This window comes from Haliaeetus albicilla, chromosome 2 (assembly GCF_947461875.1).
Source record: "Haliaeetus albicilla chromosome 2, bHalAlb1.1, whole genome shotgun sequence".
In the NCBI taxonomy this organism is placed as follows: Eukaryota; Metazoa; Chordata; class Aves; order Accipitriformes; family Accipitridae; genus Haliaeetus; species Haliaeetus albicilla.
In genome coordinates, this window is record NC_091484.1 from 643305 (window position 1) to 669161 (window position 25857).

Sequence of the window (25857 nt, forward strand, 5' to 3'; positions counted from 1 at the left end):
ATGGATGCGCTTCCGGGGGCGGGCTCGGGGGGCGGGGCCAGGCCCGGCGGGGCGGGGCGGGGCGGGGCGGGGGCTGCGCAGCGGGCCACCGCCCCGCCGTCGCTCTCGCTCTGGGAGAGGGCGGGTGTCGCGCGCGGCCGCGGCGCCGCTCCAGCGTCCCCTGCCAGCCCCGCGCCCGGCGGCCGGCAGAGCTGCGGGGAAGGGCTGCTCTGCATGAGCCGGTGGAGACCCGGTCCCGCGCAGCCGCGGCCGGTCCCGGAGGCGGGGCACCGTTGGCACGGGGAGCGGACGTGAGCCCTCCCGCGGCGGCCCCGAAGGAGCGGAGCGGGCGTCAGGGACAAGGGAGACGCGGCTAACGTAATTCATCGCGGCTGACGAGGGCGGCCCGGCGGCGGGCTGTCACGGGCGAGGGGGCGGCGGGACCGGCGGACGGAGCGCGCGCCGCCGCCTCGGCGGGTTCGCGCCGGGGCGGGGCCGGGCCGGGCCGGCCGGCCGCGGTCTCCATGGCAGCGCGCTGCGAGCGCGTGACGCGCGTGCCGCGGCCAATCGGCGTTGAGGTGGCTGAGTGACAGCCGGCGGCGCCAGTGGCCGGCAGCGCCTTGGGGCCGCTGGAGCTGCCGGGCGGCCGGAGCGCGGAGCGGCCGCGGCGGGGGCTGGGTGAGCGCAGGGCGGCGGGCGGGGGCGGGGGGAGCCGAGCCGCGCCGCGCCGCGCCAGGTCCGCGGGGAGCCGGGCGGCACGCCACGCCACGCCGCTGGCCGCGGGTCTGGCGGGCCCAGTCGCCGCTGCTGCCTTCCCGGGCCCGCTGCGGCGCCGCGCCCGCGGCCCTTCCCTCCGGGGGCCCACCCCGCCGTGAGGCTCTGGCCTAGGGTCGCCCGCCGCGGGGTCGCCGGGCCCGCTCCGCGCCCGTCCCCGCCTCCGGAGCGCCTGTTGTGCCGCGGCCGCTGGAGCTGCGGCTCTCGGTGCGCGCGGGGCCCGCCGCGCCGGCCCGGCTCCCGGGCGTGAGGGCCGCGATCCGGCCGAGGAGCCGTCCGAGAAGGGCGCCGACCGCTGCTCCCCCGGGAGCCGAGCGGACCCGAGGCGTCCAACGGACAGCGCTTCGCCAGAAAAAAATTGTTTAGCGTCTTAAGCTGAGTTTCGGCCCAGGCTTCGGGAGTGGCTGGCTGGCTGGCTGCTTTCAGCTCACTTGACTGATTTACAATAATAAAAAAGCAGTTCTCTCTTTTTGCCTGTTGCTATCAGTTTCTGTCTTTGCTAAGAGATGGTCTCTGCCCAGCTGCATTGGAATGTGCAAGATAAGAGGCCAGTGTTGTAGGCTTAGTGTTTTACAGATGAAGTGCAGCCATGGAAGGCCTTTGGAGGAACGTAGAGATGGAGAATCTGAGCCACCTGGTTCTTTGGTTTCTCCAGTGAAGTACATTTCTCTCTGCTTGTTACATGAGGCAATGTAGAAAACTCTATGTAGCCCTCGGGTTGGACTCTGCTGTCTGCTACCCTTTTATGCTGCGTGGTCAAGGAAGCTGTCTTCTCTGCACACTTGTCCAGTTAGTTGCTCTGCTAACGTCACTTCCACCTTTTGTTTGGCCTGTTGGTACCACGATCTTGGGAGTTGCTGAGAATTACTGGGGTGTTTTGTCGCATCCACAGGTTTCAGAAGCTGTAGCTATTCGCTTGTTGACTGGGGGATTCTACCAGGCAGCTTTTCTTTTTCATGGAATGTTCTTTCATCCTCCTCATTTTCATTCTGCCTGCAGCACACTTTGTTCTCTATCTGTAATGAAAAGAAGATTGAGTTTGTGAATAGGGAAATTCTGTTTAAAATACTCTAGTTGTTTTAGTTTGCAGCTTCTCAGAAGTCTCTTGAATAGTGTGTTATTAGTGGCTCTGCTGATTTCTTCTTGCCTTGCAGCTACCCCTACACCACTGCTTTGTATGAAGGAACTGGCTCTGTAGAAGCAGAGTGAATTCCTCTTTGATGGATTTCAGCTTGGCTGCTGTCTCCCTGTATAAAACTGTGAGAATTGCTTACATGCTGTTGTTGAGAAGAATGTGCTGTGAGAGACTACTAAGTGACTAATAATCACGACTATGCAAAATTGCAGTCTGTGCTTCTTTCCAAGAGCTTCCGAACAGTCATTTTATCAGATATATCACTGGTGCACTGCAAAATACCCAGTGTAAAATTTAACGTCTGTTACATCTCTTGTCTGCAGACATACAGTGAAATCTGTCAAAGGATGCTTTTGACAAACAACCTCGTGTTAAGAGGCTGACCTGAAGTACCCTTTGTATTTGTAGTCCAGCCTTCATTGTCCTCTTCTGGAAAGCTGCTTCTGCTGAGCCACTGATCTGTGTGGGTCCTTCAAAGGGTTGTTTGACCCAGACTGCCTGAAGGGTTTCCTACCTTTTTTAATTCCTACTTCTCTGGGTTCTGCTCAGCCAATTTTGATGTTTGAATCTCTTCCTTGGTAGGCTTATGTGGTATCTGTTCCATGGTGCTGCTGTGCAAAGAAACAGTCCTTAAGCTCTGTTCCTGTCACTGCATGTGTGCTGTGCCTCGAATACTGATTGGAATAGGGAACATGGTTTCCAGTCATGAGTGGGTGCTCATTTATGGAAGATGTTTGGGGCAGAAATAGTCTAACGTATCATGGTGAGTTACTTTCTGAGTTTGTATGCAGTTGAAAGCTTTTTTTGAGGTACAAAGGTAGTGTAATACAAAATGGTTTATTACTGTTTTCAGTAGTGAGGATATCAAGGTAGAGTGCATTGCCTCTACAAGCTGTGGGTCAACCTCTGCAGTACTTTTTTTTTTGATGAAACAGGAGACTTTATTTATATGGCACTTAGGGACATGGTTTAGTGGTGGACTTGGCAGTGTTAGGTTTATGGTTGGACTTGATGATCTTAAGGGTCTTTTCCAGACTAAATGATTCTATGATTTCTGCAGAATTTCCCATAATATCAATGTTTTTGTTTTAATGTACACTTCCTCTCCCTGAATGATGTATGTTCTTTGCAAGGGAGAAGACAAGTTAGAGATTTGTAAAGGCTTCTACCTACAGTAATCTGAGCATCTTTGTTTTGGCATATAAAGTACTGTATTTCCTTGTACTCTGCAGTAGCAACTTGCAATGTAAGTTGCAGTACAGATAGAAGACTATGACTGTGCTGCAAGAGGCTGAAGGGAGAGGTGGTAATTAGATGCTAATTACTCATGGGTGTATTAGTTAAAAGAGTTGCAGATTCAGTTCTTAATAGTCAAGGAAGTAATGTTTGAGCCTTGCCTCTTCACTGTGTATTTGCTGTGCCTTGAACACTGAATGGATTTAGAAGGTTTCTAGTCATGAGTTGGTTCACTTGTGGGAGAAATAATTATCTGTTCAGTTCTTGCAAGCCAGTCTGATTATTGGAGGTGATGTGGGCTTATGCCATATGACTAAGATTTCTCAGGCTCTCAGGTTTAGTCCATCGTAGGCTTCAGTTGCTGACTGGAGAACAGTGAGTGGAAATCACATACCATTTGGGAACTGCCTGTCTGTTTCTAGACTTAATGGATGGAAACCTGTATATCCTGCAGATCTGGGGGTGTCGTGCAAACGGAGCACTTTGTCTGGGGACTATGTACAAAGCTGTGCTTCTTGTATACTAGTAATTGATGAGTTATCTCTGTTTTGAGCTATTGCTGCAAAAGACATTTGAAAGTCTAAATTATTTATTTATTTATTGATTGATTTTAGAGAGTGTGTGTGTAATTCAGAAAAAGGAAGTGAGGAAGACATTCACAGTTTTATTAGGTTCATCTGTCTCTTTGCAAGACAGAAGGATTAGGTAAGCTCCCAATTCTTATGGCTGATGCTACAGAGTACATTGGTTCAGCAGGCTTTCTTGGTTCTGCCTTGTATCTTTATTACACTGTACTCGGATGTTAGAGAAAGTCAGATTTTTAGGATCAGGAGGGACTCTTCCGACTTGCAGTGTGGCTTGCTTGGCAGACTTTTCCTATCCTTAGAAATAGCAGGTATTGGGCATTGACTTGTGAACGGGCTGAGGATAACTGGTATAGGTAGGCTTGCTATTGATACTAACCCCAATAATAAGTGCTGTACAGGGGGCTGCAGTCTCCTAAGTATATCTGGGCTCAGAGCATTCCTGTCTTTATGCAGATTCCTAAGTGCTTTGCTCTGCTTATGCAATGAGGCAAGGTGCTATTCTGGTCCTGGGTTCCTTATGCTTTATTGCCTAAATTCCTAGTTTACGTTGGACAAAAGAAGACTAGCTGCTTCAGGATGAGTGTAGAAGAAAGGAATAGAGTCCAATTTACTGATTGTAATGGGTATGAAAATAGCAGCAGCAGCTGTGTATGTGTTTAGGGCTAGAGGCCTCTTGAGAACATATTTGCTGCAAGTTAACATGTCTCTCTTAGCAAAGAGTAAATTGTATGTTTCCATCTTGGAGTGAGAGAATAGAACACTGATAATCAAAATCTGTGAAGAAAGGGGAGTATGTTAACACATGCTCATGGGATTTGGAGACAGTGTTTCCATGGGACAGCATACGCTCAGTGCTTTCTGTTTGTGAATTAGCCTAGCTCTGTGGGCTGCAAAGGCTTCTTTGAGACACTGATTTAATTGAGCTCTCACATGAGCAGTCTTCCATTGTGTGACCTCACCTTGTCCAAGCTGGAGTTTTTTACCTGATACACCTTCTCTGAAGGGCAGGCTTTCCTCTTTGTTGTGAAGGTGAAAGTGGTAAAACTTTTATCCAGGGCGAATCTTGGAGTGGGAGATGGCTTGGTTGTCTTCCCTCCAGGATTAGGAAGTAAAATATCAGGTGTTGTTTGTGTAACTGCTTGACTGTAACTTGCAATTTTGTATGACAGGAATCATATAAATGCTTCTCTATCATCACCCTGGAGACCTGCTCAGCCTGATTGGTGCACTGAGTCTGCTGCTTTTCTGAGGCCAACTCTTTCTTGATACGTTAGTCTGAGCTAATGCTGTGCTGCTTCTCTGAAAGGTTGGAGATCTTATTTTAAGAAACTGGCAAAGCTGAACCATACTTGACTGGCACTTTCCTGCATGAGATGTGTTTAGTCTTACAGTCATTTTATGGGTTTTAAGAAAACGTAAGCCGCTCTTGGAATTGATACTAAAAAGGAAAGAGAAGGCCGGAAGGAGTACTGGCTGTAACCATCTCTGTGAGTTGGGATAAGCTGTGCATTTTCAGAATATCATGAAATTCCAAATCTTGCTTGCCAGATACTTTCCAAGGGGTGGAATGGTAGGGTGGACAAAGTCTGGCGGTTGCGGGAGTGGAGAAGGATGGTGTTCCTGTGCACATGCAGTACCAATCTCCCTTTTGGGTTGGCTGAAGCCCCAGATAGCTTTGGAGTTCAGGCTTCCTGGATTCCTGCAGGAACTGCAAAGACCATACATATGCTGAGCATAGAGCAAATTGAGCAAGGCAGCTTCACAAGGGCTTTTCATGGTAAACAATGCCTGTTTTAATAGGGGAATGTCTAATTTCTCTCTCCAGCAAGTGCCTTCATTGTAAAGCAAGTATCTCTGATCTGGTGGAGACTTGAGGGCAAGGCTAGCTGTAATGATAACACTGAGCATTTCCAGGAAATGCTATGAAAGAAATGCTAAACTTGCACACCTCATCCTCAATTCCAGCAGGCAGGAGTGATGATAATGTTGTGACTATCTCAGAAGGCTGCACCAGGAGATCATAGCATTCTGTTTTCCTAGGTGAGGAAGCTGCCTCAGTTGGAGTGAGAAGACAGTCAGTGGGGGCTGATAAAGGGATCTGTGTGTGTACAAATGCAGAGAAACATTAGCGCACCTGAGTTTTCATATCTCTCCATGCAGTGATACCCGTCTCTGCGAGGGAAGGAAGAGGCATATGAGCTTCATTGAGATCATCATCAGATCTCTAGGTCAACATCTTATACAGGCTAGGCATACACGCCTTTTGTGGTAGACAGCTAATTTCATAGAAGTTCCCTTTTCCAGGACAGTCATGTAGTCCAATTTTCTGGGCCAGGTATCTCTGCAGCTGTTCAGTCTTTGCTGATCTGAGGAAAGTTCTCTCTTCTTTACTTGCCTTGCATCAGGAAAATTCCAAAGGCTGGTTTCCCTTCAAGTCTTAGCCTGTCTTAGCATCACTTTCCCAATTGGTCAAGGAAGTTGGGGAAGTATGTTAATTATGAAACAAAAAATGTCCCTGCTTAGCACTGTCTCATCTCTGTTCTGGGAAAGGGGGCTTGCGTTGCCTCAAGAGGAGAAATAGGAGCTTCCATAGGAGCTGGGAAGTTGTTTGGATGCTTACCTTCTCATTTGGGTTATGGAAATTGAGTCTCGGGAGGAGTCCTTAAGGACAGGACTACTTCTGTGTCTGGCCAGATCTCATTTTTGGCAGCTTGAAGCCTTTGTTCCTGAGAACTGCTGATGGGGAGGGTTGTCTCTCTCCCTTGTGATTTTCTCCCTATGGCACTGTGGGAGAGAGCAGGGCTACTCCTTTGACCCAGGAGAGGATTAAAAAGGAACTGAACAAGTACATTTCTTTACAGCCTCTTACTACCAGATGAAGCACAAACCAGCATGTCTGACAGCTGTCTGGGACCAAACCCTGAACACAAGCTTATGCTCTAAGGCAAATAAAGGAGTGAAAGGTAGACCTCCAGAGCAAATGCTGAGTTAACTTTACTTCTGTGATGGATATTCATGTTTAGATTTATGATGTTATAGGAAGGGAATGGGATAAAGCTGGCTGCTGCTACCCTGCCTAGGAGCCTGTTTGGGTATCCTGAGAGGATCAAGGTATCTGAGAAATATGAATGGGGCATCAGTAAACACCAGGCCACAGGAGGGAGGCTGCCTGGACAGTATGTTCCCCCTCTCATGTATGGACAGTAGCTGACCCTAGAGAACTATTGCTTTACTAGTCTTGTAAACTGACCTGGCAGTACACAGTGGGTGGCAAATGGGGCTTTGCTGATCAGAGTGACTCTCCTTCTTGTGTGAGTATCCCAACAAGCTCTCAGAAGTATTCCTTAGGTGGTAAGGTTGGGCATACAATTTCACAATGTGTTGTTTTAGTATGAGGCCTTTATCTCTGGTACACTGGATGTTTTGTCCCTAGTAGGCCCAGCAAACCATAAGACTGGTCTTACATAGTGTTTTGAAGCTTGATGTTAGATGCAGTGTAACAATTGAAATAGTTTTCGGAGCTCCTCACTGTCCTTTCTCTTAACAGGTGTGTGGGTGTATGCTGTTGTAAAGGCATCTGGAGGAGTCTGGAGCAATGCCACCACCTTCGGACATTGTGAAAGTAGCTGTTGAGTGGCCAGGTGCTAATGCCCAGCTGCTGGAAATAGATCAGGTGAGACCTGGTAATCAGATGTGGGAGGAAAGGCCCCACAACCTTGATACTGGAATGTGGGAAGCATAGAAATAGGCAGTATTCCTTTCTGGTTGAGAAAGGCTGAGGACTGGCTACTGAGGACTTTCTCTTTCTGTTCTAGAAAAGGCCTCTTGCATCCATCATCAAGGAGGTCTGTGATGGGTAAGTAGTTCTCTGGGAACTCTTGTGGAGAAAGTCTGACCCCCTGACAAATCTTGCTGGGGTACTGTGGAATGCCTCTGCTGCTTGTCAATGTGCTGCTAGCCCGATCCATGCTGCCTGCTGCCGGTTTTGGCCATGAAATGGGCCAAGGTTTAAATTGGGAAGAAAAGGATCTCCTGGAAAACAGAGGCTTTGCATCTTTATTCCAATTCTGAGTGTGTGCATGTGTATGCCCCTAGGGTCAGTGTCTCTGAGGACTGGCCCATCTTGCTGTTCCTGAAGTGCAGGCCTCTTCAGACATTGCACAGAGTTTGACTTAGAGTAGGCTGAAGTCCCACCCCTCCCTCAAGAGGAAGGTGTTTTCTCTCCTCTTCAGGAGACCTAATTTCCCATGCTAAAGCTTTGCTTGAAAGTTCTTTTCCACCCTCCTGGGATCAAGCTCCTGTTCCTAATTGAGAGCCAGAAGAAAAAAGGAGGAAGAAGCTTATGTATCCTTCTTCTTCCTCTGCCAGGTGGTCATTGCCAAACCCTGAATACTACACCTTGCGGTATGCTGATGGTCCTCAGCTGTACATCACAGAGCAGGTCAGTGTGAGAGGTAGCAGTTTGCTGATGTCCCATGCAAGAGTGCAGAATGCCTTGGACTAGTGTCATGGAACAATACTGTCGCTAATCCTTGGGGGGCCGCATCTCTGCTATCAAAAATACTCAGACTTGAATGGTGTCATTCAATTGAGGAGCCTTGCACTTCTCCCTTTGCATGCTGATAGGTGTGAGGACCCAGTGACTCAATTCAATACCCTCAGTAGGGTTGTGTGGTATAGGAACCCCTTTACTTGTGCATACAAATGTGCACTGTAGATCCAGTTGCATTCTTTTTCCCCCACTTTTCTGCAGTTTAAAGTTTATGTTTTCTTTCAGACTCGCTGTGACATCAAGAATGGAACTATCCTACAGCTGGCAGTCTCCCCGGTAAATGCTTCCTCACATCCCTTTTTCTCAGTAGCTATCCTCGTATGACAGGCTGTTCCTTGCCTCTCAGCTTTTCTTTCTGGATCTCCCCAAATTGTAGGGGGCTTGCCTTTCTTGCTGCCCATTCTGCACAATGAGGTGCACACTCTTGTTTTCCTTCCTGGTTGTGGTGTGTATCTTTCTTTGGATGCTCTGCCCTTTTATAGGACTTTCTGTAAATAAATCCAGTCTACATTTTTATTGCATCTCCTGGATTAGCATATTGTAAAGCACCTGACAGACGCATTCTCAATATGAGTGCAGTTAGTATTATCAGTTGGAAAGCAACAGTACTGCTGACTTAATGCAGAAATTAAATTGAGAGACAAATTTGATGCAGAGAGGGTTTTTCCTAGTGAATTCTTGCTATTGTGACCTCAGCAGTTGTCTTGCAGACTTGCTGCAGCTTCCTTTTTATTGAAATACTTAAACCCTTTTTGTGCAAGTGTCATGGCAAGTAGCAGAGAGTGAGTAGGACAAGAAGAAGTTATTTGGGCAAGAGGTGGTTGAGAGGATATCATTGATCTATGTCTGAGAAATCTTACAGAATGTTGTATGGATACACAAAATGAGCTTGTGCTTCTCTTTGAATCTATGAGAGATTTTTTTTTTTCACATCATATTTCTTTAATGGTCTCACTCCATATTTCTCTATCGACCTCCACTCACCTCACCAAGAGGAAAAACAAGCATTTAGTCTAACATGTAAAATAGCATTCTACTTGCCTCCTGCTTGGCTGTAACTGTTGCTGAGTGCAGCCTTTTTTTAGTCTATCTTAGACTTGCTGACTGCTGCTACTTACCCTGTCATTGCTGGTATCTCTCTACCCTTGCTGTGCTCTCTCTGCCCATCCATGGACTTCTGACAGAATGCTGATGCTGGCAGAACTCAGTCTGCAGGTGACTAGTCTGCAACTGGCATCATCCCTCTTTCCTCCCAGTCTAGGGCAGCTCGCCAGCTGATGGAGAGGATCCAGTCGCACAGTATGGAAGCCCGACTGGATGCCATGAAGGAACTGGCTAAACTTTCGGCAGATGTGACCTTTGCCACAGAGTTCATTAACATGGAAGGGATTACAGTGCTGACACGGCTTGTGGAGAGCGGGACCAAGCTTCTGTCCCAGTAAGTTTCCTGTATTCCAGGACTCTGGAACAGGGCCTCAAATAAGGGGCTAATTTTGCTTGCTGAAGTGGCATTAAGCACCCAACCTCATAGCAAATGCCAATATATTAACTGAGACAAAGTCTTTCTAGCGATTTGCTAAACCTCATGAGGCAAAAGAGGAGACATTTATGATGTGTGAAACTTGCATTGAAAGGTCACTTTGATAATTTAAATTACTTTTATTACCTTTCTTGTGGTCATTATCTCCTCGAGCAGTTATTCATCTGCCGTCTAAGGGAGGAGGTATCCTATGAAAAACCCACATGCAGTTGCACACAAGAACATTTCTGTAGAACTGGTGGCATGTATGTGCCAGTCAGCAGCAAGCATGTTGCTGGCTCTTCTATACATGGTCAGTACTTTTTGACCTGCATGATAAGAAGAGTTGCTATGAAGGCCAAACGTCTGTTTATCTTAGGGAATAGAAAGGGCTAAGGAATGTATAGCAGAGAAAGTATCAGTCTTCAGTCTCCAACAGTTTTCAACTTTTGGGCTTCCCGAGCAGAAATTGTATCTCTTTGTTTTAAGAACATTTGGTGTTTCTTCCACAGATTTTTCTTCTTCATTTTTCATCAATTTATGTTTTCAACATCTACAGCACTGTGTGGAAATGAAGCTCCACAGTTACTTGTCCTATAAGAAAAAAAATACTTCCTTTATTTTAAATGTCACCTAATATTCATTTGGTTCCTGCTATGTATTTTGTTACGAGAAATTGTAAATTCCTCTGTCTTCTCTGTACCATTCATAACCATATAGATCTCTTTCTCATAGCAACCTTTCGTCATGCCTTTTCTAAGCTGCAGTCTTAGTTACAGTGCTAATGGACTATGGCAGCCATTCCAGAGTGCTAATCATTCTTTCCGTGCTTCCCCTAGGTAGCTGTTTCCAGTACTACTGTGATGTTGTGGGGAAATTTTTTTGCAACTTTTCATCAGTTTGAAACCTGACCATTTAATTTCTACCCTTTTGTTTCTTGTCTTTCAGTTATTAATGCAAGAAAGAGGTTTTGTTTTTACCCTTCAGCAGCTGAGTGTTTTGGGTTTTTAAAGATACATTAGTGAAGCACCTCATAAAAAAATCTTCTTCGAAGTCCAGCAGTTGTGCTCAGCTGTTCTTGTTTTGACTTACTGATTTGTTCAAAGACCTCTTCAGTATTGTGGTGGGTTAACCTCAGCTGGCTGCCAGCTGCCTACCAAGCCCTTCCTCAACAGGACAGGGGAAGAAAACAAGATGAAAAAGCTCATGGGTTGGGCAAAACAGACTTGACTTGGAGAAAATTAATTTATCTGTTGCCAGTTAACAAAGACTCAAGTAAAACCGCCTTCGCTGCACCCCCTTCTTTCCGGACTCACCTTCACTCCCCGCTCTGCCTCCTCCCAGCACCGAGCTGCGCAGGGGGATGGGGAATGGGAGCTGCAGTCAGTCCATCATACTTCGTCTCTGCTGCTCCTTCCTCATCACACTTTTCCCCTGCTCCAGCGTGGGGTCCCTCCCACGGGATACAGTCCTTCACAAACTGCTTCACTGTGGGTCCCCCACAAGACACAGTGTCAGGAACAGACTGCTCCAGTGTGGGTCCCCTGTGGGCCTCAGTTCCTACCAGAAAACCTGCTCCTGCATGGACTCCTCTTGACGGGCTGCAGCTCCTGCCGGGAGCCTGCTCCAGCATGGGCCCTCCGCGGGCTGCAGCTTCCTTCAGGCCATCTCCACCTGCTGCAGCGTGTGGTCCTCCACGGGCTGCGCTGTGAATATCTGCTCCACTGTGGTGGTCTGCGGGCAGCAGGGGACAACCTGTTTCACTGTGGTCTCTCCACAAGCTGCAGGGGAATCTCTGCTGCAGCACCTGGAGCACCTCTTCCCCATCCTCCTTCACTGACCTTGATGTCTGCAGGGTTGTTTCTCTCACATGTTCTTTCACTCCTCTGTCACAACTGCTGTGCAGCATTTTTTACCCTTTCTTAAATATACTTCCACAGAAGTGCCACCAGCTTGACTGACGGGCTCAGCTTTGGCCAGTGGTGGGTTCATCACAGAGCCATCTGGGACCAGCTGTGTCTGGCACAGGGTAGCCCCAGCCTCTCCTCACAGTGGGTGCCCTGCAGCCCCTGCCACCAAAGCCTTGCCACATAAACCCAATACACATATAGATGTGAAACATAACTTCCGCCTACAAAAGCCATAGCAATTCTTCCCTGTTAAATATTTATTTTTCTTCTAGTGGTACTATTCTTTTATCATAGATTCCCTCTATCTTTCTGGTGACAAATACCTAAATGCCTAATATATCCTTCAGATTCCTGCCTGAGTTCTCTCTAGAAATTGCTGTTATGTTTGCCTTGGCAATGTTTCGTTTTTACCATGGTTCCTTTTGAATACTTCAGTGAATATCATCTGGTCCTGGAGACCTGTTTTTTCATACTAATGGCTTGTTCCAGAACATCTTCTAGTGATGTTCAAATGACAGATTTGAAGACTTTTCTTCTCTCTTAAAAACAAACAAAAAAACCTGAAAAAAACCAAACTCCGATCTGGAAGTTTCCCCAAGCATATTCACGGTGAACTCTGATGCAAATAATTCACTTGGCTTTTCTGCTGTAGTTGTTCTGTTTCATTGAAAGAACTTTTAAAGTCTTGATAACTTATTGTTGTAACATTTATAGGTCTTCTATTTTCTTACATATTAGCAACTAATATGTTTTCAGCATATTTTGCAATCTTTCCCTCTGTCTTTTTTACCTTTCTGTCTTGTGGTTATGTATTAAATTTTCCACAGCTCATGCTGTGCTTTTGTTTTATTTCAAGCCAGGTCCCAATATTTACAGAACGACAATTTTTCTTTGTTTTTCTCTGATGTTAAAACGTGTTTGTTAGGTTTTTGTGTGTGTGTGGAGGGGTTATTATTTCCAAAGATTTTTGCATGTTTTGTGATATAAATTTACTCTGGAGCTCAAATCTGACAGCAGTTGAAAAACCTAGCGTTTGCAGATGGTTTTAATTTTCAGTTGATCAGCTTAAAAAGCTTTCCCCTTTTCAAGCTGGTCTTTTTCTAACTGACAGTCATTGTACTGAATATGCTGGGTTTTGCTGGGTTTTGGTTGGGTTTGGTTTTTTTCCCTTTTGAATTTGTTGAATTTGAGTAGCAACACTTTGCACTGCTCAAGAATAAATACTGCATTGCTGCTTCTCCTGTTATTCCTTTGACTAGCCAGGTACTGATCCAGGTGGTTGTGAGTCTCTGGTGGCAGGACTAGAGACTTATTTTTGCTAGCTTTAATTTGTGCTTGTAATCAGGAAAAATAAAATATGATTCTACAAAACAGTAAAATTATCTTCATAAATGCAAATACTTTATTGCTCCCCCAGCTGCCAAACTGTAGCCTGTTTTATTTGGAGAAGGTGGTGACTTTTTTCTCTTATCCAGCTTACTCAGCTGGACAGGTTTCTTCCTTGCTACCAGGTATCTTTTAATTGCATTCTTGATTTTCTCAGTTACAGTGAGATGTTGGCTTTCACCCTGACTGCCTTCTTGGAGCTCATGGACCATGGTATTGTCTCTTGGGACATGGTCTCAATAACCTTCATCAAACAGGTGAGTTTGGGTAAAGTGGGTGAGTGGGTGCTATTTCTTTTCATGCTTTAATGCAGCTTCCAGAAAGGGCAAGATGATTCTGAGAAGCTGAGTACTCATTGAGAGCACAGTGCACCCAGCTTTCTGACCCCTGTCTCCCTTAGCTTGTCTCACTCACCACAAGGTTTCCTGGATAGGCACCTGTTGACCTGCTGGTTCATCTGTTTTTAGATTGCAGGGTATGTGAGTCAGCCTATGGTAGATGTCTCCATCCTCCAACGATCCCTAGCCATTCTAGAAAGCATGGTGCTAAACAGTCAGACTCTGTATCAGAAGATAGCAGAAGAGATCACCGTGGGGCAGCTCATTTCTCATCTGCAAGTGTGAGTGTCCACCCAACAGTGGTGTGATTTAAATCAATTTTATGAGTATCTGTTAATTTGAAAGTACATCCTTTTATATTTAAAACACTTAAAGAGGCTATTTTTACAGTATTACTGATATGATGTCTTACTTGAACTTCAGGTTTTCTAACAGATTTAAAAAAAAAAAAAAGTAAGATGCTGGAAAAGTATGTTCTGTGTTCTGGAAGCACCTAAGCACATGAGTATGTGTCTTGAACAAAGATATTTTGCTTTAACAACTACAGAAGTGTGTTCAGTGTTAGGACCAAACCTGCGTTTACTAAAATAACTTCCCAAAGCTTCTGCATTCAGTCATCTGTCACCTTCACCCCTCTTTAAATTGTCTCCCCTAGAATCTAAGAGCTCATAATCTTCTGGTTTTTGTCCTTTGTATTAAGGAAGAAAACAATGGCTTTTCTTGCTTTTTTTCCTCACCTCCCCTTCCTCTCTTTCCAAATTAACTGATGAATTAATACCTGGCTTTTAAGGCTGTTTGTGTACATTAGTTCTACTTTTCCATAAAAAAAGAAGCGTGCATTTGTCAGAGCATTAAGTAGTTGTTTGGGTTTTTTTTCTCAAGCCTTTTAATTCTGAAAATGTGGAAAAGCACCATTGTGAATATGATTACTATTCCTTAATCAATGAACAGTAGTTTAACAAAATTATAGTGCAAACAATGTATTGCATCAATGTCACTGTGTGCTTAGAGTGTTTATACATTTGAACTTGGTTAACAGAAAAGCTAAACAAGTTCTCATGAACACTGCAGCAACTTTGTTCTGCAAAGAGTATATGTTCTTTCAGCTTTATAATTTCTGTTTTAGTAAAACACAGGTTTGGTCCTAACACTAAACACACTTGAGCAGTTGTTTAAGCACAGTATCTTTGCTCAAGACATACACTCATATGCTTAAGTGCTTCCATAACACAGAAGGTTGCTGAAGAAAGTACCTATGCAGGGAATATTGTAGAAAGGGAGGCTGGAGAGTGAGTCAGAATTTGCTGGTGTTTCTTTGGCAAGACTATCAGGAGGAAGCAGTCTTTAGCAGAGGATAGGTTCTGGAAGAAGCTTGGAGGCCCAAGGACAACCTAGGATGATGCATGAACATTTGCATGTTTGAAGTACGGCAGATTGACCAAAATGAAGAACATTTGGAAGGGAGCAATAAAAGAAGGAATATCATTCTAATCCACATATATGCCAGGGATAAATGCTGAAGTGTGGAAAATAGCTATTTAAGCTAAAAGACGTTTTAGCTTTAGATATTTTATAAAAGTTTTCATTTTTTTTATATATATATATATATATATATAAAATATTTTTTTTTTAAAAAGTATACACACACACAAATTCATTTAGGTGATGCAATGGACTTCTGTTAATCAGAAGAGTTTGAAGTTCTGCAGAAGTCTCCCAAGAGTGTATGGGGTCTCGCTGAGACAGAGTTTATTTTCCTCATAGCAGCCCTCATAGTGCTGTTCTTTGTATTGGTAGCTAGCAAGGTGTTGATAATACACCAGTGTTTTGGCTACTGCTGAGCAGTGCTCCCACAGCATCAAGGCTGCCTCTCCAACATTCCCCCCTTCCCAGTAGGCTGGGGGTGGGCAAGATCTTGGGAGGGGACATAGCCAGGATAGCTGACTCAAACTGACCAAGCGAATGGTATTCCATACCATATGGCGTCTGTTCAGCCATATTCCATACCATATGGCGTCTGTTCAGCAATAAAACCTAAGAAAAAGGAGGTGGGGGGGCATTCGTTATTACAACGTTTGTCTTCTGGAGCAACTGCTGTGCATACTGAAGCCCTACTTCTCAGGAAGTGGCTGGGCATCACCTGCTGATGGGAAGTAGAGAATAAATCTTTTTTTTCCTTTGCTTCTGTGCACGGCCTTTGCTTGTGCTTTATTAAAAGTGCTTTTATCTTGACCCATGAGATTTTTTTTTTCATCTTACTTTCTCCCCCGTCCTGTCCTGCTGAGGAGGGGAGTGATAGAGCGGCTTGGTGGGCATCTGGCATCCAGCCAAGGTCAGCCCACTACACAGAGTAGTAGTATAGCAAGAAACAAAACTGGATTTGATAGAGCATCAAGATGGGAGTGGAAAAGAGTGTGATCAGCATTTGGAAGCTTATTCAAAGCATCACAAGTGAAACCACATGCTGTGCGTGATCTAGGAAGGGACTAAACTCCCTTTACTTGAAGAAGCTCTTCAGTGAAAATAAGAAAAAGACGTGTGGGTTGGGCCAAACTACTGAGGTTGGAAGGCAATGCCATAAAAGAGAGGCATGCTTTCCCCTTAGTTCCATTTGCGTTTGGTGGCTTCCATTGACATAGGGGAGAAAAATTACTTGCTCCATATAAGTTTCTAACTGTATCCATATAACAGACTGCAGTATAACCAGGCTTGACAGTAATAGTTTCAGTGCTGGAAACAAACTGTGGTGGTGCTGAATTCTGAGCTCTGCTAGGCTGCAGTCTGCACTATCTTTGGAATAATGGAGCTATCAGTCAGCAATTTCTGTTAGCTTTTTGCAGGCCTTACAAAGAGTTGGATGGCATGCAAGTAGATTACCTGAATCCTGCTTGTCCGTTGAAATCCAAGATAGCTGCAGTAAATGTTGTTATGGTGCAGGTAAAGCAGCAAGCTGTAATGTTATATACTGTCTGTTCTCTTATGATCCTCCCATTTTTGTTTCTGCAGCTCAAACCAAGAGATTCAGACATATGCCATTGCCCTGATCAATGCCCTTTTCCTGAAGGCACCTGAGGACAAGAGACAGGTTTGTTCTTGCTTTTTGACTTTAAACCTGAATAATAGTTACTGGCTGGCTGTTTATGCCTCAGAAATCATATTGTCTGGGCAAGGCAGACCTTGGACCTTGCCAGGAACCTATAGCTGTTTCAGTGTGGCAACATAGGAGTAAAAGTACCATCCCATTTATAATGTGTTCTGGAGCAGCACATCTGTGTTTAGGAGATGCTCAGAAAGCAATCTGAAAGGCCTCGAGAGACAGAAAGTAATCCTTTATACAGCATGGAAATTTTTTTTGAAGAAACTTAATTCCATATGGGAGAGGTAGGCTGTGTAGAGTCCTTGGGGTTGTATGTACTTACTAAACAAACACCCCACCTCCACGTCCCCGCAAAAAGGGAACTTTCGTAAGTCATAGGGGGATATTCTCAGTGGCAAATGTGAGAAGTGAAACACCTGTCCTGCTCTGAGGAAACCCCCAAGATCTCAGCTGCGTGCAAGATGTGCATATGTCTGTATCATGTAGCTTTGCTGTGTTAAGCCTTTCTTCTCTATTGCCCTGTTTGTGCCTTATTTCTGGACTCCGAGCTAAATCCTGTCTGCTTCTCTTTGTGCCTTTTTTTGCTTTCTGCCAGCAGGACAAGCTGCTTAACCCACTAGACCTGCCCATCACTGTAAGTAACTCAAGCCTGGGGGCTGGTCATGCGGAACTGTAGGCATGTTAGCTTTTCTCCAGTTATGCCTCCTTGTATCTCGGAGATGATGCATACAGGCTTCAGATAGTGGATGAGCCTAGGGAGAAGGGCGGGAGGACTCATGGGGATGTACTCAGATTGTGAAGGGGAGAAGAATCAGTAGCAGGAGAAATCTTGAATGACTTATTGTGCACACAAGATAATAAAGATGATTGTAAAAGGAAACTGATACTACAAGACTGACCAGGTGAACCAATTTTAAAACTGGAACCAGTTCTTTAGCAGTCTGGGTCTCTTTAAACTTACTGCAGCCTGAGTTTATACCGCAAATCTCGCTTGAGTTAATGAGTTTCATATCCAGCTGTATCCTTCTGAAGGTAGAGCTGTTTGTGAAGAGCAGCCACAAAACCTAGTGCTGATTAGGGGCTAGAGCATACATTCTGCCTAATCTGTGACTTCACCCTTATGGGAATTGTACTCCAAGAATGGTTTTTTTTGCCCCGTGCTATCTCCATGGGAATTGCCACTCTTGTTAATAGGTTGATTTGGAACCTTCTGTATCTTGAGATTCTGGTATGTTTTTTAGATTTTCTGGGTGGCACAGAGAACATTCCACTTTTGCCAAGGATGCAGTGTCTTCAGAGGGGAAATTATGGTCTCAATAAATGTTACATCATTTCTAAAATTAATGGATATGCTTAACACATGAAAATAAGGAAGACATACTCTTCTGTTGGTAATTTGGCCAAGATACTAAACTTCACAGCAAACAAAATTCCAAGTTTTTTTTTTCACTTCCCCCCCCCCCCCCCCCCCCCCCAACACAATCCACGTGACTACAAAGGGCCATGAAGGTGATTAAGGGACAGGAATATCTTTCGTATGAATAGAGGCTGAGAGATTTGTGATTGCTCAACCTGGAGAAGAGAAGGCTCAGGGGGGTCTTACCAATGTGTATAAATACCTGATGGGACACAATAAAGAAGAGGGAGCCCAACTCTTCTCAACAGTGCCTGCTGACAGAACAAGAGGCAATGGGCAAAGCTTAAAACCCAGGGAATTCCACTTGAACGCACAAAACAAACAAAAAAAAACCCAAACCCAAATTAATATGAGGGTGGTCAAACATTGGAACAGGTTACGCAGAGAGATTGTGGAGGCTCCATCAGTGGGGATACTAAAAACCTGATTGGACACGGTTCTGGGCAACCTGCTCTGTCTGAGGTTGCTTGAACCAGGGGAGTTAGACTAGATGATCTCAAGATGTCTCTTCCAACATAAATGATTCTGTTATTCTATGACCCCATCAAGCAGCAAAGTGGGCGTTATTGGACACTCAGCAGAACATAAATCCCTTAGCAGTGGTTAGGCTATGTGCGTGCTCATGCTTCTTACTATGCTATTTAGAATTGTTTAATTGTCTTTGTCCTTCCCACTGTTTATCTGCTTCAGTCACCTGTTACTTCATCCCATGTACAAACTAATTCCTTCAGAGTAAGGATTCTTTGTGTTGCATGCATGAACAAATCCTAACAGCAGGCCTTGTTCTATTCTCAGTAGTACATCTCACGAATCATAGTAAAAAATAATGACTCAGAGGGCAGTGTGTTATCTCTGAAACCACTTCCTACTTCATCTACATGCTTCTTAGATATCTTCCACTCAAGCACTGACTCATTTTGGTTGTAACATGAGCGCTGCTGAACTTGCAGCCATCACGGCTTGGCTGTGAGCCAGCATATCACTTTCTTGGTATGAGGTTAATATACACATTTTACCAGACTCCTTATAAAGCCTGGCAAGAGCAGGGTTGATATGAGCAGTTGCAACAGTCTTGGATTGCTCAGAACGTACTGCTGATTGAGTGCAATTGTCTAAGACTGCTCATCTGCTTCCAATTCTCAATCTGTACTGCACAGGAATGTGAAGAGATCTCAGGCTGGCAGTTCTTTTGGACTTCTTCCAGACAATGTATTGTATTGCCCAACAGATTTTTCTTACCCAAAGATTTTGCTTATAACAGCAAAATTCTAATAATATGCCATCTTCACATTAGCCCACATTAGTGGGCCACTCTCCTAGCAGGTGTGCTGGTATTTTAAAAAGCATGTCTTCACAATTTACAAGGAAAGCACAGGTTAGACTTTTGCAGGTGCATGTGCAATTGGTCCCGGAACTGAAGGCTTTTAGCAGATACTTGCATCTGCTGTGACTGTTTGTCATCATGATTTGATGGTTGGGAACCCTCCTCATCTGGGGAAGGAAGCCATGCAGTAAAGAGGGAAACTGGAAGCTTTCCTTTAAGCATGAAAATTATTTACCCTTTATTTTTGTAAACTGAAGTGCTTCTGCAAATTGTCCTTAAACTGACTTCTAAACACCTCTTTAGGAACCGAGACAAAGGAAATGTAAATTTCAGAGGGAGAGTCTTTGAGAGGGAGGAGACCTGAAAACTACATCCTCTAGCCCTTGTTATCTTGGGTGTATACCTAGGTATAGAAACTTATGAAATCCTAATTGAAGGAACATCTTGTAATGACAGATTTTTCTGGGCAGCCCACAGTATGCTCCCTGCTGCTATATCTCTTGATATTGAAGTATCATTAGATGTCCAATGTTAAACTAAATTTTCTTCTGTTCTTTGACTACACTAGTGCCTTTCTCCACATTAATGATGTTTTGTAGGGGAGCCATCCATGAGTTGTGCCATGATAAAGATGACCCTTGCATCCCAACTTGATGCTGGCTTTGTGGTGAGATGCCATGCTAAATTGACAGTCTGTAGTAAAAGCACTTTGTTGTGTGCCAGTGCTATCGCCAATTCATAGGCTTCCTTCTTTCTCTCCTTTCTGCACAATGTGGGCTTTTTGTTTATGTTTCACTCATGTTATTTCATCTTTAAATTCCACAACAGGAAATGGCTAATGCATTTGCCCAGAAGCACCTGAGGTCTATAATTCTGAATGTAAGTATGTCTGGAATGACAGAGTGCTTCCTAATGTTTGCTCAATAGGGGTTTTACTTGTGCAGAGTGTAAATTCTGCTACCCTCAGGGCACTTTCAGAAAAGTGACTCTTCCAAAGGTGAAATTGGAGCCACTTGTTCAAAAGGGAGTTTGGGATGCTTCTTTCTGCTGTTACAGAGCATTATCATGATGCTTCTGATGGAATATGGAGGTTAAACAGGTGAATCTTCATGTACAGAGATGTACATGTAGCCTGGCATATGGCGACAGCTAATACCTCAGTTTTTGTGTTCTCTTCATTTCTATCCTATCCTTTATTTTGCAGCATGTGATCAGAGGAAACCGCCCGATTAAAACAGAAATGGCACATCAGCTGTACGTGCTACAGGTCCTGACCTTTAATCTCCTGGAAGAGAGAATGATGACCAAGATGGATCCCAATGATCAGGTCACTATTAGAGCTGAGTAAGATCTGATAGAATACCACGTACAAGGGGCCTTATTCCTGAGCTCCTTAGCTCCATAGAATTTGCAGTAGAGGGCACATAAAGTTTCAAAGCCACCCCTCACATTGTAGTCCTCGAGATTAGGGTATGCTCATGACTATCCTGCTGTACGCTGTGGGACTTTTACAGATGTAAGTGGTCACTGGAAGCCATGTATTCCTTTCTCGACCAGTGTGATGCCAGCTGTCAAACTGATTACTCCACCTCTATGGAGGGCACATAATTTTATCCATTTCCTTGTGGTATACAAAGAAGCTGGGCATTTTTAAGGTGTCTGTTACTCAGTTCTTAGATGCATTGTAGTCTTGAGTGAGAAATGCCTTAGCATTATCTGAATGCCTGGAAACTGCCTTTAAGTAAACTTGGGGCAGTTAAAGGAAAATGCGAACAAATATTTTGCATTACCCAATATACTGAAACTTGCCATTTTGAAATGGATTGCCTCTTCTTATGTAGTGTTAATGACCTTTGGCATCTCTCTGTATTCACTGTGTGAGCTCTGGAGAGAGAGGTGGGACTGTGCGTTATGTGAGAGTACTCCCTAGTGATTGATCACACATTACCATTTCCCTGCCTTCTGTCCTTCAGGCACAGAGAGACATCATATTTGAGTTGCGAAGAATTGCATTTGATGCAGAGTCTGACAGCAACACCGTCCCTGGCAGTGGAACAGAAAAACGCAAAGCCATGTACACCAAGGACTACAAGATGCTGGGATTCACTGTATGCATCTAGAGAGAGTGCTGACTGTAAAGCATGTAAAGGCAATCTAAGCAATCTCCATCAGAGTTGTGGGAAAATAAGAAACAGAAATAGCCATTTGCTTTACCATACTTCTGTATCAGAGTTTTAGAAATTCAGCTACGCTCAGACTCCTAGGGAAGATCATTATGAACTTGCTGATTGGTTAAATGCCAGGGCTCATTAGGTACATTCTCTGGAGATACTTACTTACCATATGCACCTATTCTATGAAGAACTTGGAATCAGCCTGTCTTCTAGAAAGTTCAGATAGCGTCAGCAGGTGTACAGGGTTACCTCTTGGATAAATGTGAGGGAATGCTTGATGGACAAGCAGTTGTAAAATGCATTCAGAAAAGGTTCTCACACAGTTTCTTTGAGCTAATTTGTTTGGGTTCTTTCTACACCCTCTTTTCACAGAATCACATCAATCCAGCCATGGATTTTACTCAGACTCCTCCAGGGATGCTGGCATTGGACAATATGCTCTACTTGGCTAAATTTCATCAGGATACCTATATCCGGGTAAGTGGAGCTGCTGGTTTTTGCAGATACCAACACCTCAGCAGCTCTTAGTGTGTGTGTTGGATCCTTTTCTTGTAGATTGTTCTGGAGAACAGCAGTCGAGAAGATAAGCATGAGTGTCCCTTTGGGCGCAGTGCCATTGAGCTTACCAGGATGCTTTGTGAGATCCTGCAAGTTGGGGAGCTCCGTAAGTACCATTTATTACTCCAGCTTTCCAAGTTGCTGGGCTGATGTTTCTGGAAGTAGCTTACAGGCTGACCAATATTCACAAGCATTTGTACCTCGATCTCACTTCTGCCATGTAAGGGGAGCTTGGAGTTGCAGTGTCAGTGTGCCAGTGATAATACCAGTATTGGAGTAAAGTAAGAAATCTTGGCCTGTGCACTCTGGCTGTCCTGAAAAACTGACACAAGTGGAAGGCTTCAACTTCCTGAAGCTTCAGCAGGGTGCTGTATAAAAAAAACACTCTAGACACCATCATGAACTTGAGAAAAGTTCGGTCGCTCTGACAGTCTCAAAACAGCTTTCTGAGACAACTAACCACTATAAGAAATTCTACCAGAGGCAAGTGTGAAACAACTGCAAGCAGTCATTTGAGGGGACTAGTATGAAAAGAGCACATGAGTCACAGAGGCTTGCATGGTGAAGCGTGGGGATAGTTGCCATTCCCAATATAGACTGTCCATGGGGAGAAAAGCATTGAACTGTCTTAAGTTAGTACACCATCAGGTTTCTGTCACTGTAGTGGATTTTAGTTACTCTTAGTAGCCCTTGTGCAATACGCTCACATGGTTGTGGTTTCTGTTTCTTCCTGAAGCCAACGAAGGCCGGAATGACTATCACCCCATGTTTTTCACCCATGACCGTGCATTTGAGGAGCTATTTGCCATCTGCATCCAGCTGTTGAACAAGACCTGGAAAGAAATGAGGGCGACAGCAGAAGATTTTAATAAGGTCAGAGTGGAGAAGAGGTATTTTTGTAGAATCTTTTGCAGAATGGCACGTGTTCACTCGGCCTGTACACTTGGTTAAAGAGTAGGGTGCAGAAGGTATGACAGGGCATTGACATGGGCTGTAAGGGAGGATAGCCCACCTTTTATTTGGTATAACCCGAGGTCATTCTTTGTTCTTCTGGATCTCCAAAGTCACTCCAAAGTACCTTGACACTCCTGGCTGTGGTGATTTCACATCAGTTCTTTGCTGCCACTGAGCTGTGCCCTGGTTCTCTTTTGCCATTAAGCAGGCAAGAATGTGACTTGCTTTTCTCCCTGTTCAACCTCTTTAGGTTATGCAGGTTGTGAGGGAACAGATCACACGGGCTCTCCCATCTAAACCAAACTCCCTGGACCAGTTCAAGAGCAAACTGCGCAGCCTGAGCTATTCTGAAATTCTGCGACTACGCCAGTCTGAGAGAATGAGCCAAGATGACTTCCAGTCACCACCTATTGTGTAAGTGCCTAACAAAACAGTTGCCTTCTGTGCTTGCCATTATCTCCATTTTCTGCTTACTCTTCCATATTTGAATTCCAGGGAGCTGAGAGAGAAAATCCAACCTGAGATCTTGGAGCTGATAAAGCAGCAGCGCCTGAACAGGCTTTGTGAGGGAAGTAGTTTTCGAAAAATTGGAAATCGCAGAAGACAAGGTAAGGTGACAGCATCTACTGCATTTTTTTATTGTGAAGAACTGCAAGCAAATAAGATCTAATGAATTAATCTGTCAGCAGGCGTGTTGCCAGAAAGGAAAGCTGGTTACCTGGGCTGTCTATACCACCCAGTAGTTTGGGATGGAACAGATGTACATCTCTAAGAATGCAGCCATGCCCTCATGAACAGGAAGCAGTGCTGAGGAACTGGGGGAGTAGAGGGATTGGGTGGGGAGACTATAGCATAGTGGCTGTTAAGACCTTATATGAATGATCTTGTTCAGCTTACTCTACTTGATGTGTGTTCCAGAAAGATTTTGGTATTGTCGCCTGGCTCTGAATCACAAGGTGCTACACTATGGAGATCTGGAAGATAATGCCCAGGGAGAAGTGACCTTTGAATCTCTACAGGAAAAAAGTAAGGCCCAATTACTGCTCTGAGCACGCTGTGCAGTGTTCTGTGCTCTGCCCTCTAGAGGTTGTTACGAGTACCATCCTAGAGATGAGAGAAAAAGAGCTGTGGCTGAAGCCCTGACTGAGATGAGATCAACTTTTGGTCTTCGCCCAAATCCTTTGAGTGTTGGAATTGCTTGGCATTTCTTATAACAGCCAGCTGTAGGGATGTGTTACTGGTAATGTGTTCTGGAAAACTGCAGTATAGAGCTACAAAGGAACAATGCTCAGTTTCTTGTTTGTGAGTTTTACTTTTTCACTGCTAGTTCCAGTTGCAGACATCAAAGCCATTGTCACAGGGAAGGATTGTCCACACATGAAGGAGAAAAGTGCACTGAAGCAGAATAAGGTAAGTGCTCTCTTTTTGCCTGTAATTAATATCCAGTGCTATAGAGTTGAAGACTGAAAGCAAGCAACAGGAGCAAATGGTCTTCCACACTGAAGGTGTATTGTTTACAAAACCCATCTCATATCTGGGCCTTTTCCTAGTACTCATTTGTGATTGCTAGGTGCTGTGAGCATAGTCTGGTTGTGCTATGGGCTATTCAGAGTTGGTCAGAATACTGAAACGGGAATGTGCACTGTGCTGCAGCAAGGCAGCCTCTGTTGTTGGGTTAGCAGGCAGGAGGAGCTGTGATGTTTTGCTCAGTCGATGAGTGAAAGATTCTTTTCCCTTCAGGAAGTGTTAGAATTGGCCTTCTCGATATTATATGATCCCGATGAGACCTTGAACTTCATTGCACCTAATAAATATGAGGTAAGAAACACAGCTGTTAAGTGGTAGCATATAAAGCAATTAACTTCAGAGATTTAAGAAGGATCAGTTGCTTCTCATTAAAGGCTTGAGCAGGATGTCTCCCACCAGGTTCATTCTTAGAAAACATTGCCGATACTTGGTGTGAATCTTCCCCCACCCCACCCCCCCCCCAGTTATCTTTTGCTTTTTAAAAAAGAAAAAAATTCCTCCACTAATTCCCCTTAGTCTGGACTGCTGCTTTCTTTCTTCCTATGCAGTCAGCTGTTCCCTTTCCCCCATCCTGCAACACACCGATGCCTTAAAGAGCTTTGCTTTTTCTGTTGTTATGCCACAACAGAGGCTCTTGGCCCGCTCCTAGAGCCACGGGGTCATGATCGCCTCTAGGCCTCTAACTTCCATTGGAAATCTCTGTGGGCACTGTTCTGGGGCTGGGGTTAACTCCCTCCCACGTTTCCTATTTTGGAGCCATACAGGAGTATCTAATCGTTGCACGGATGGAAAGATTCAACATAACCTATCATTTTTGGCCAGAGTTGCGAATGATCCTTTTATTTTTTTCCACAGTACTGTATCTGGATTGATGGGCTTAATGCTCTCCTGGGGAAGGACATGTCCAGTGAGCTGACTAAAAGCGACCTGGACACATTGCTGAGCATGGAAATGAAGCTGAGGCTCCTGGACTTGGAGAACATCCAGATCCCCGAAGCGCCGCCGCCCATCCCCAAGGAGCCGAGCAGCTACGACTTCGTGTACCACTACGGCTGACGGGGCCGAGCTGCAGGGCCCGCTGCCGGGCAGCCGCGGGCCGGCGGCGGGAGGCCGGCACTGCTGGAACTGGGGCGGAGCCGGCGCTGAGCCGCGCCGTCCGACCGCGCTCCGCCGCTGCCGCTGCCGCTCCCGGCCGTCCGCGGCGGGGCCGCCGGCCTGCCGCTGCCGGGGGCGGGGCGGGGCGGGCCCGCGCCGCCCGACTTTTGTACGAGTTCCAATAATAACCAATAGCGCTCCTCTGCCTGCCGCCGCCTCTGCCTCTTTCCGGTCAGGCCCCGCCCCGCGCGGCCACGTCACCGGCGCGGGCCCCGCCCCGCTCCCCCATCGTCTC

General features: G+C 45.3%; 1 protein-coding gene across 5 annotated transcripts; it reads left to right on the forward strand.

Moving 5' to 3' along the window:
- The first annotated feature begins 69 nt into the window (after positions 1-69).
- On the forward strand, positions 70-25656 carry ELMO2 (engulfment and cell motility 2). 5 transcript variants are annotated; one of them, XM_069800553.1, is made up of 23 exons: positions 70-357; positions 6573-6674; positions 7259-7384; positions 7527-7567; positions 8080-8152; positions 8489-8539; positions 9520-9701; positions 13236-13335; positions 13546-13697; positions 16423-16501; positions 17112-17147; positions 20083-20133; positions 20459-20581; positions 21228-21362; positions 21801-21905; positions 21984-22092; positions 22723-22859; positions 23191-23354; positions 23436-23548; positions 23859-23966; positions 24268-24350; positions 24681-24758; positions 25323-25656. In XM_069800553.1, exons 3-23 carry the CDS (start codon positions 7307-7309, stop codon positions 25521-25523), a joined length of 2199 nt encoding a protein of 732 aa, XP_069656654.1. In that variant the 5' UTR covers positions 70-357; positions 6573-6674; positions 7259-7306; the 3' UTR covers positions 25524-25656. The 5 variants fall into 5 exon arrangements, with proteins under 5 accessions (XP_069656654.1, XP_069656673.1, XP_069656686.1 ...); XM_069800563.1 differs by lacking the exon at positions 70-357 and adding an exon at positions 602-657; XM_069800572.1 differs by lacking the exon at positions 6573-6674.
- Positions 25657-25857: the final 201 nt, after the last annotated feature.

Bases quoted from the DNA above. Each gene is read 5' to 3' on its own strand.
- ELMO2 (XM_069800553.1), top strand. From the start codon at position 7,307: ATGCCACCACCTTCGGACATTGTGAAAGTAGCTGTTGAGTGGCCAGGT. The intron at 7,385-7,526 runs GTGAGACCTGGT...TTTCTGTTCTAG, and splicing joins AGCTGCTGGAAATAGATCAG to AAAAGGCCTCTTGCATCCAT. The intron at 13,336-13,545 runs GTGAGTTTGGGT...ATCTGTTTTTAG, and splicing joins CAATAACCTTCATCAAACAG to ATTGCAGGGTATGTGAGTCA.